Genomic DNA, 11,569 nt, shown 5'->3' with positions numbered 1-11,569 from the left:
TTGATTGATTTAGCCTTAGAGGAATATTTAAACAACCAAAGTTTAGAAACTCCAACAGTCTCTTAAATAGAAAGGTGAAAATTAATTGGCATAAAATGCAGGACAAAAGAAAAAACAAAAAACTATAATTAGTAAACATGGAGCTAGATTAAAACAAGTGTAGCAAAAAAATATTAGCGCTGTTAACCCCATACAGTACTAAAGCCCTAAAACATCACAACCCCATTGCAATTAACCCCCTACACTACTTAATCCACAAAATCCTATCCTAAAAAAACTTCCCTCCTCCTCCAAAAACAAACATAAGACTAGAACCGCAAGTTTTAACTCACCATCTTGAATCTGGCTTCTTAGGAGGGCAGCGGTGGGTCCACAGCGGCAGGTGGTCCATGGTGGCTGTCCTCTTCTTCCATGGAAGTCCTCTCCGGCGGTCCTCTTCTTCCATCTGATCCGTTTTAATGCTGTCCCCACAGCACACTGAAGTTTGAATGCAGGTTCCCCCTTTTATAGGGGTGTATTTGGATTTATATTGGGTGATATTTAAATTCAGATCAGCCAATAGAATGAAAGCTTTTTCTATTGGCTGATTGGAATTTGATGTTAAAAATCAGCCAATAGAAATGCAAGGACAGCCCTAGAGGACCGCAGCCACCATGGATGAAGAGGACCACCACTGGTGAAATGGATGAAGAGGACTGCTGCTGCTCCCCTAAAGAGTCGGATTCAAGATGGTGAGTTAAAACTTGGGGTTATAGCTTAAGGTTTTTTTGGGGGGGTTATTTTTAGTATAGTTTTTTTTTTTTTTTTTTTTAAAGGATATGATTCTTTTTTTTCTTCATCTCCTATACTGAAGCCAAATAGGGATTTAAATGAATGAATTGCTATGCATATCAGCCAATTACTGTGCAGTACATAGGAGGGCCAGGAGTGGAGAAAAACTACTAACTTACATATTTAAATAAGGGTTAAAGTAGGCAAAAGCGTCGTAATTTAAACTTTTGGGGGAAATAAATAATTACATAACTTTACATATCTGAACAAAACTGAATAATAATAATAATAATAATGATAATGACAAAAATAAACATTTTATTAAAAGGGACAGTAAACAATGTGTAATTACAAGACATTTTTGTTTTGTTGCTACAGAATAACATAGCCAAGTCTTAACATTTTTAACAAATTAACATCCTTTTTACTGTAATTATTTTTCATTAGCCAAACTCTACCCACCATTTTCCTTATTTGGAGGAGCCAATCTGGGCTTTATTCTGCAAACAACAAGGCTAACTACTGTCATAATATACTCATATACTGTTAGTATAAAGTACTCTTTTTTGCAGTTGTTATCAGATAAAGCTAATTAGTGAGATATGTAGTAGGGTTAGCCTTGATAAGTCAACACGGTGCTTTTCATGTTCCTGAGAAGTAGAAAATGCTTAAATTTTTAGAGCAAAAATAGGGGGGCAAAATAAATAATGAAAATACATTGCGAAGCTGTTTCATTACACATAACTAAACATTTTATTTAAAAATCTCAAGGTTTTTACTGTCCCTTTTAATATTAGCTTTATCTTAGTTTATTAAAAAATCTGTTTATTCGTGCAACAGAAGGTTATGTTCTAATTCTTATGAGCACAGATTCATGCCATGTGTCCATGTCAGTAACGCTGACAGATACTTGCACTGCATGAGCGCTTCTCTGTTCTAGCAGGTCATGATGACTGTGAAGTGGCAGCAGAAATATTGAACATAATGAGTAGATTGCTGGTACTGTATAAGGGCCAATGTGGATGAGAATGCAACATGAGAGCAGAGCACTTCTGTTGTCCTTATCTGACAATTCTCTTTATACAGAGCTACAATTTCCTTTCTATAAATAATTTATATCAGGGTTATCCTCTAATATCTAAACTGCACACTCTGTTTTTGGGTTCTGAAATGAGATTATTACTTCTGCTTAAAAATATTACAAGTTTTGCACCACCCAAAGCAAAAAGAAAAAAAATCTGTTTAAAAGTGCCTTGTTTATTGTTTTTACAGGTGACTCATTTCAGTTTTAGACCATTGAATTTATAATATCCCTTTCTATTAAAGTTTTGCGGCGATTTTGCTGTAGCCAGTAGAGCATTTCTGTTTTGTCTCGTTGCATTTTTTCTGCGTAAGGTCGTCCCTGAAAAAAAAAAAGGAAATATAAAAACATTATAACAATTACTGCAAAATGTATAATCAGCTAAACATATAATACACATAAATGCTCACTGTCTATAATTTTGACAATAGCATAAAATAAAACAATTTCTGACAAAAAAAGGATTAGCACTGCACTACTTATTGAATCAGCATTTATGTCAGATGTATTTTTGTTTTGGTTATTTCTGTTTCTGAAATATATTTACTAGATCTGTGAATTATTTCATCTAAACCTGTTATCTTCTGCACACTCTAGCAGTGTTCTAACATTTCCCAGAGGCCTTATGGTACAGGGAGGTGAGAGAGGCTTGAGGGCAGGATTGGAGGTGTTGGAACTGCAGAGGGCACGTGTTATGGGCATGGGTTGGGTGAAGTTGTGGCATCTCATGGCTGGATCCAGAACATTTTACGGGGGGGGGGGCTATAGGAGGGACAACGAGCAGATATCCCAACCCATTACAATCCCTCAACATGCAGGTGAGCTGGGAGGTCTGTTCTAGGGCCAGTGAGAGCATTTTATCATTTGTATTAATGTATAAGTTTGCATTATGTACAGAACCAAACATGCACAAAGACATAGGGCATATTTAACAATGTGCGAGCGGACATGATACAAAGTAGCGTATCATGTCCGCTGCACATCGCTGCCCATCGCTAAATTCCAACAGCAAACGCGGTTGGCATTTATCATTGCACCAGCAGTTCTTGTGAACTGCTGGTGCAATGCCGTCCCCTGCAGATTCCCGGCCAATCGGCTGCTAGCAGGAGGTGTCAATCAACCCGATAGTATTCGATCAGGTTGATTTCTGTCCGCTGTCTCAGAGCAGGAGGACAAGATATGGAGCAGTGGTCTTTAGACCGCTGCTTCATAACTTCTTGATAACTTCACTTCTTGAGGGGCCTCAAGCTCTATACGGAGCTTGATAAATATGCCCCATAGCCTTCTCTAACAAACTGTCTACTACCTCTCTTTTTCCTTCTTTCTGTCTTAAAGGGAAGTAAATTGACAATAAAATGTTCATTATCAGATAGAGCATGCTATTTAAACAACTTTTAATTTCAATCTCTATTATCTGGCTTGCTTTATTCTTTGTTGAAAAACATACCTAGGTGTCACAGGGGCCTAGTGGGAAGTCCCTTACTAATATTACATAATAATGAACATGATTGCATCTTATCGTACTGTTTTCTTGCAAACTTATTTCTGCTGCAGTTCTGGCTCTTCCTAGTTTGTCTCCGGCTCGGAAATAAAAATCTGAGCCACAAGTGAGAGGCAAATAAGTATTCTATTAGCTGTACTTCTCTAACTCAGAGCCAGATTACAAGCAGCACACTCATTTTTCCCTCCTGCGCATCAGGACTTTAGACAGCGCAACTCCGCCAAAGATTTCTACAGGGCACTCTAAAGAAAGACTTTTCTATTTATCGCTTGTGCGTTAACCCGACACTGCTCTAGACCAACTACCTGAAGCCGAAGGTGCATTAGGAATACTTTACATTCCTATGTTCTTCAATAGAAGAAAATGTTATATATATATATATATATGTGTGTATGTGTGTAAAAGGTAGGGTGTTTTGGCTTGCGCTATGCGTTGCAAATAGTTATTTTGCCCTTTTAAAATTCCTCCTGGTGTATTTCAAAGGCAGCTTAGTCTGGAGATTCCACTATCATCAATGGAATAAATTGTAAAGGGTGAGAGTTGAGGGTCCCAGACTGTAGCGCTCATAGAATGGAGAAAACATAAACAAGAAACAATTTATGGTGCAGTATGAATATACTAGTAACCAATATAGTAAAAAAGTAAGAATAGTGCTCACCTTTTTAAACCTCAAACATGTGAGGTATGTCAGAAGCGTTGTGAGAGGGAAGCCAACACCCAAACACCTCACAAGGAAATTACCATACTCCTGAGAGGAGAAGCAATTTCTACACCGAAAGTTAAAGATAAGATACTCCACAAGAGGAGAAGGATATCCTAAAGGCACTAAAAAGAAAGAAGCACCATATTCTACCAAATACCATACTCCAACAAGGCACCAAGAGACAAACATCTGTAATAAAGACAGGGATCTACTCCCCCCAAAGCTTCTCACATACCTCACATGTTTGAGGTTTAAAAAGGTGAGCATTATTCTTACTTTTTTACTATATTGGTTACTCGTATATTCATACTGCACCATAAATTGTTTCTTGTTTATGTTTTCTCCATTCTATGAGCGCTACAGTCTGGGACCCTCAACTCTCACCCCATATACTGTGTATATATATATATGTATATTTTTTTCCATAAAACATATATCTATACATATATAGCTGTATGAATATATATATATATATACTGTATATACACGCACACACATTTTTTTCTATTTCAAGTAATTCTATTAAAAACATAAAAATGAATACAAATTATATTGCATGTTTCAAGGTATTTGACTGGGAATGGCTCAAAAGTTTGTGTGTGTATAATATATATATATATATATATATATATATATATATATATATATATATATATATATATATATATACGGTATATGTGTGTGCACATACACAAATTTAGACATTTTTTTGTGGGGTCGGTGGCCTGTGTCATGAGTAGTGCTTTTTCTTCCCTACCTCCACTGACCAACTAATAAATTAGAGCGTGTATTTTTTGTCACTTTAAATGGCAAATAATATTTTTGGCAATTGTAAATGTTACATATTTTAGTGCAATATCCAGTTAGAAGTAATTTATAGCTTAAATGAGAGAAGGAAAATAAATGATGTGACAGAAACCTTCAAGTATATTTTCAGATTTAATAAAGCTGCATTTGAGAGCTATTTGTCCTCAGCTACTATTTCTATTCCATTTGCCCTCAAATATATTTAATCATCAAGATTACACTACAGCTCTAGAATGAAACAGATAGAAGGAATAGTAAATATAACACTTACTTGGAAACTGACAGTGTCATTATATAACTTCTTTATTACAATTAGCACTTGCAGTATTTTAGGTTCCATCTGAGCTAATAGTGAGTGAAGCTTTGCCCGCTCTCTGGACTCTTTCAGTCTTGCCATCCCAGTGCCTTCATAGCCTTGAGGAATACACCAAAGGATTAACTATACTTATGTAAAACAGAGCTGTGTACAAGAACAGATGGTTATGCTTTCTAATAAGCAATAGGAATGTATTTCATCTAGCCATAAACTATACCTTCACTCCGGGGCAGGGCCCTTCTTCCTCATCAATATAGAGAGTAACGTTTAACAGTAATGTGTTGTATACCCCAGTGACTATATACTTAGCAGGGTATGGTGGTGCTTTGTAAATATATAATAATAGTAAACACAAATAATTATTATAGTGAACATAAAAAAGTCAAAATACACAATGTTTCAGTAGAACATCTCAGGGCTAAAAACTGAACATTCTGTTTCATATGAGTTAAGATACACATTGACAAAGAGAGACCTATCTCTTCAGTGAGAAAAGCCTCTAGAATGCATATTCCCTAAAGGGAGAACGATCTTTCTGCATTTCAGTGAATATACTCCATAGTATAAGATAGATATTAAATAGGGCTATCACAATGGACAACCTCTCCAACCTAAATGAAAGGCTACTGTATAACATGTTATATATTATGTTGCTCTGCTATCTGTAGTCTTACCTTTCTGAAAGAATCTGTTGGGGTCAGAAGCTTCTCTCTCGAATATTTCTAGTTTTGCCAAAAGCTCTTCTCTCTTCTGGATTAGGGCTGATGCTTTTTCCCACTTTTTGAGTGCCTATTAACCAACAATGTATTTATTTAACACATGAGAACAAACCAATTGTCTTTTGAAATTCAAAAATTGCTTAACAGGTACATTATTTAGTCTACAACCCTGTAAAATGTAGCTAAATGTTTTATATATATATCTCAAAATAACAAGAGTATTGTCATTTGCAGTAATACCTTTTTTTATTGGACTAACATATAACATAGTAAAAGACAAGCTTTCAAGATTTTTCTCTTCCTCAGGTCTGAAGTAATATTGATCTGAGGAACAAATATTTCTTAAAAGCTTGTTTTTACTATGTAATGTTAGTCCAATAAAAAAAGTAGCTACTGCATACTTAACTATTTTGATATCCCACTACATGACTGTACCAGCGGTACCAGTGTTATACCTATTATCAAAGATACATAAGTCTTTGATTGATCCTCCTGACAGACCGATTGTGGGCTAGATTACAAGTGGAGGGCAAATGTTTGCGCCCGAGCGATAAGGAGTATATCGCAAGGGTTTGTGCTCATCAGGTTTACCGATCATATTACAAGTTGAAAGTACGAGCACAATCACAATTTACTCTAGAATCATTACCGTGACTTCAGAACTCTAGTTAACTGTTTTAAGCGGCAACACATTAGCGTGTGTGATTCTGTATACACAGAATTACTTTCTACCCACTATGAGCCAGATTACGAGTACAGCGCAAACGTTTGCACACGAGATTTTCTGGTTTTCATGATCGTTTTGCGCCCAGGTTAAATTGCGCTGGTATTGCAAGTTGAAAGTAAACGTGATTGCTTGAGCACAATCCCGATTTACGTTAGAATGATTACCACGTCCTCAGAGCTGTGGTTAACTGTTTCGCAAAACAAAACGTGTCACAAAACACATCAAAAATACATTACAAAGTACAGTTACATAAAAAACACCATCTAATAAAAAAATATTTAAAAAAAATATTGCGCACAAAAGTTACAAAGGCTCAAAGATATGAGATCTCATATCTTTAAAGATGTATATATATATATATATATATATATATATAAAACTAATAATGGGGTTGGTGGCACTCATTGTGTGGGCTATTTGGTGTAAATCACCAAAAGTAATTGTGCAAGCAGTCACAAAATATTATAATAATATACCATAAAAAGGAAGGGCTAATGCAGATTTATAACAAAAGCCAAAGTGTGACACAGGCTGCACCAAAAACATATACTTTATTTACAGCTTTATAAACTCAGTGGAATCTCTCCTAATACAGAGTGCGGCTGTGTAGCTAATACATAGACAGAGGAAACACATGTCAAAACAAAGATATATATATCTAAACAGACGTCTGTTAAATTATTTAACACCATATAGTAACTTAAACTTCAAAAAAGGCGTGTCTAAAAGCGAAAGGGGACAAGCTTGAAAAATATACAAAAAAACACACTATGCAAATCGCAAATTATGTTATAAACTGGAGCACATAAGTGCCTAGGCACGCTCCTTGTATTGTCCAAAAAATAGACAGCTAAGTGTAATGAAAGTTAGTAGGTGTGGAGAGCACTTAGTGCAACTGCACGCTCCAATCCAGCATGGAAAGAATAATCAAAAAGTTCCTGTTTTTCACAGATAAAGCAAAGATTTACCAAAATCTTCAGTCTCTGGGCAAATCAATCAACCGGTAGCCTCTTTGCTTGGCTTTGGACAAAACCGGGACCTTCTTTTTCCTCCAGATTTGGTTTTTATCTCTTGTACTATGTCTTTGTTATTGCAAGTGTAATCCTCTACTGCAGTGATTTTACCTTTTCCTGCCTCTGCTCCTGAGTATTGAAACAACTCACTTGATGCACAGACACCGCATGGAGGGCTTGGTTCACCTTTACCAAACAGCTCACAGCTCACAGGTGAGTAACGATTACAGGGTTGATGACATATTTCGCCCCTCCCCTTTGTGGGCCGTCTTAGGGGCTTCGTCAGATCACATGAGTGTATATATGTGTACATATGTATTTATATGTGTATATATGTATTTACAGACATCTATACACATATAAACACATAAATACATATATACACATATATAGACATATATAAGTGCATTGGAGCCCTTTGCAGTTAAGGTTTTAACTATGTATATACTGTAAATATTTCATATTCCAATGTTCTGCACAAAGCAGAATATGTTTTTCGTATTTCTAAATAGATATTCCTATATATATATATATATATCTGTAGATAAAACAATCCATAAGCGTGCACTCACTCAAACATTGTATTCATCCACCGGGGTGCATAAATGTGAGAACAATGTAGATATCTAGCCAGGGATAGACACAGCACTCACCGGTATTTTCCAAAAGTAAAACTTCACCTTTTATTAGGGTACTTTAAAACATGTTGTTATCCAAACGTTTCGGTGTCTAACATGACACCTTTGTCAATGGACAAAGCATGTATCAAGGCAGCAGCATAATTTGCACAATGCCCAGCGGCTATTTAAACCAAACAATTATAAGTCACATGCTTTCGCTACATTTCGCTACGTAACACACCACATGGCTAATTAGCATAGCCAATCAGAAACAAATAAGATCATCACCAGCACAAATGCGGGTGGACGGCGCAGCATCGGATTATACAATAGCGAAATCAGAAGTGACAGACTGTTACATGCACAGACAAAATATTGAATGTAACTACTGTGTTACAAATTCTTATGTATATTTAACATCATTATTCAGATTAGGTAGAGCCCAACACACTGAAGGCGCTCCTTGTTTCGAAGAGTATGGTAGAAAGAAATGGTAGAAAACACAGACCGCACCAATGCCGAATGCACAACGTAAAGTCAGAGATCCAACTCATAGTAGAGGACGTATTTGTGGCAATACAGATGTATAGAGAAAGCTCAGGGTAATAAAAACACATTGTAGTCCAATTGTATGTTCAACCCTTTGGGGGGCTACAGTGTCCAGAAGATAAATCCATTTTGGAGAAGCTTCTTGTGTCTATCCCTACCCTTTATCATCGGGGGAACCTGGTCAATGAGCATAGTTCTCATACTAGCGACCCTATGTCCAGCCTGCACAAAGTGACGTGCCACTGGCTGATCCAAAGACCCATCTTTAATAGCCTCCCTAATTGCACAACGATGTTTGGCCATTCTTTAATGGAAAGTGGTACTCGTTTTACCAACGTATACCAGGGAGCATGGGCAGTATAGAATATATACTACATATTCGCTAGTACAAGTTAGCCGGTGTCTAATTTTATATCTTCGTCCATTAAATGGATGATAAAATGCAGTTCCAGAAACCATGCTATTGCAAGTGGTGCAATCACCACATTTGAAGCATCCCATTTTCCTCCTGCTGGTAAGCCAGGTGTCATGATGATAACAATGTGTAGGATCATTGTGAACCAACATATCCCATAGATTTGGTGCTCTGCAGAACACCAAACGTGGTTCCTTCATGTGCTGGAATAGTAACGACTTATCAAAACGGACAATGTCCCAGTTGCTTCTGATAGACTTGGCAAGTGTTCCATGTAGAGGAGAAAAGGTGGTCACAAACTTAATGACATCCTTGGATCCAGTTTTATCGACCTGTTTGCCCAACAATGTGGATTGGTCCATACCATGTAATTTCTCTGCAGCATCCTCAACCATCTTGGTTCTGTAACCTCTCTCCATCAGTTTGTCTTTCATTAAAGTAACTTGGGCTGTTCTGGTGCTGTCTAACATGTTATTACGTATAACCCTGGTGAGCTGAGAAGTGACAATGCCTCTCTTTTGATGCCTAGGATGAAAGCTACTTTGATAACAAATGAATGAATTTTTATCTGTTGGCTAGGTATACAAAGAAGTACAGAAAAGGTAACCATTATCATTCTCTACTTTACAGATATTCAAATCGAGAAAATGTATCTCATGTTTGCTATATTCATATTTAAACCAAATGGGAGATTCCAGACCATTAAGTCCTGAAAACTATTCCACCAATGATTCTTCTGTGCCTGTATATTTATATATATATATACCTATATATAATAATGTGTGTATAGATATATATATATTGCACCAAAATACCATCAGATTTATGTAGAAATATTTATTTATGAATAAATAGAACATATTCTGCTATGTAACTTCGGATTTTTGCTCTCATCGGGTTACCGATAGAGCAAAAACTATTTACTTTCAACTTATAATCCAAGTACAACCTGACGAGCACAAAAATCTTACTTCTAGCGCAATTAACATTCAAGCGGGAGCGTTCATTTGCATTTCACTCATAATCTAGCCCTGTGTCTGCAAGGAATTTGCTTTGTGCCAAGATAGCTGAATATATTTACTTATCAATTGCAACCAGTAGTCAAAATTAATTTTCTTATCTTCAAGAGTTCCCTCATGAGTATTGAGGGAAGTGAATTGGTTGGAAGGTGATGATATTATTGTAACTATGGATGTTAACATCTTGTATACTGTTATTCCCCATTCAGAGGGATTGTAGGCTGTCAAATCCATAGTGTGTTTATCTGATACATATGTGGGACCACCCAATGAGTTCCTGTTAGAGTTGTTAGCATTTTGTTTAGAAAATAATTATTTTAAGTTTGAAAGCAATAATAATTTGCTGCTCACAGGGACGGCAAAATTACGCAAATATATACTGTACATGCTGTGGTATAAATATAACATCATGCAACCTCTTTTACATGCTAACATTAAATATTATATTAGATATATTGACAATATTTTGTTGATCTGATAAGGGATAGAAGATGTGTTGAAGGTGTGGATTTTTTCATTGAGTCAGTTAACATCACCTATTAGATTCATGTTTGAATAATGGATTTTTAAACTTGATAATGTGACATATAGGGGTCTTAATGCTGAATTATATATAACTGTTGCCATAAGACATGAATAAAACTACATTTCCCATATACACTAGTGCTAGAACACACCCAAACCAGAAGTGACGTCACACATTTCTGTAACAGGAAGTAGTGCAGGATAGTGCATTATTTTGTCGTCGTTTTTTAGTTTATATACATGACGGTATTGAGCTCAATTTAGTCTTGAGAAAGACCTAAAACAGTCGAAACGCGTTGACAATTGTGCTTTTTTTATTTGGTAAGCAGTAACCCATTGATCTGTCTGATTGTGGAGTACTTTATTACACTATTTTGGGATTGCTTTGTTTTTTTCATAGGTTTTCTCAGTGGATATATTTCCATATTTGTAGGGGGCTACACTGAATTTCATTGTCTCTGTCTCTCTGTGGATACATTCTTCTGGAAATAGCCATCTGGGATATTTTTGAGACTTTACTCATTAGTTATATTTAGTGACTATAGTGCCAGCACTATCATATTTGGATATCTTGTTTTATCTTAACCTGTCTGTGGTTTTATCTCTTCCTGTTTGGGATTTTATTTTTTAATGAATATATTTACATTTGTCTTCTGAATGACTTCTGAGTATCATCACCTCCCAACTCACTAGGGTTATCCGTAGCAACACTGAATGCTCGATTATGTTGACTCAACTTTATAAAATGAAAAAAAAAGTATTGAAGCAAGGTTACTATAAGAAGGACATTGATATGACCACGG

The 11,569-nt window shown here is 36.1% G+C and overlaps 1 protein-coding gene across 1 annotated transcript in view; it reads right to left on the bottom strand.

The window, feature by feature from the left end:
• Positions 1–1,069: 1,069 nt before the first annotated feature.
• CCDC87 (coiled-coil domain containing 87) overlaps positions 1,070–11,569 on the bottom strand; it is a 179,720-nt gene continuing 169,220 nt past the window's right edge. Inside the window, exons 17-19 of the mRNA XM_053719255.1 lie at positions 5,854–5,968; positions 5,135–5,277; positions 1,070–2,173 (exon numbers count right to left, since the gene is read on the bottom strand). Of these exons, the coding sequence (XP_053575230.1) occupies positions 2,060–2,173; positions 5,135–5,277; positions 5,854–5,968 (372 nt within the window). The 3' untranslated portion in view covers positions 1,070–2,059. The remainder of the gene's footprint in view (positions 2,174–5,134; positions 5,278–5,853; positions 5,969–11,569) is intronic.

Source organism: Bombina bombina, chromosome 6 (assembly GCF_027579735.1).
Source record: "Bombina bombina isolate aBomBom1 chromosome 6, aBomBom1.pri, whole genome shotgun sequence".
NCBI lineage: Eukaryota > Metazoa > Chordata > Amphibia > Anura > Bombinatoridae > Bombina > Bombina bombina.
This window is presented reverse-complemented; position numbering and strand designations above follow the sequence as displayed.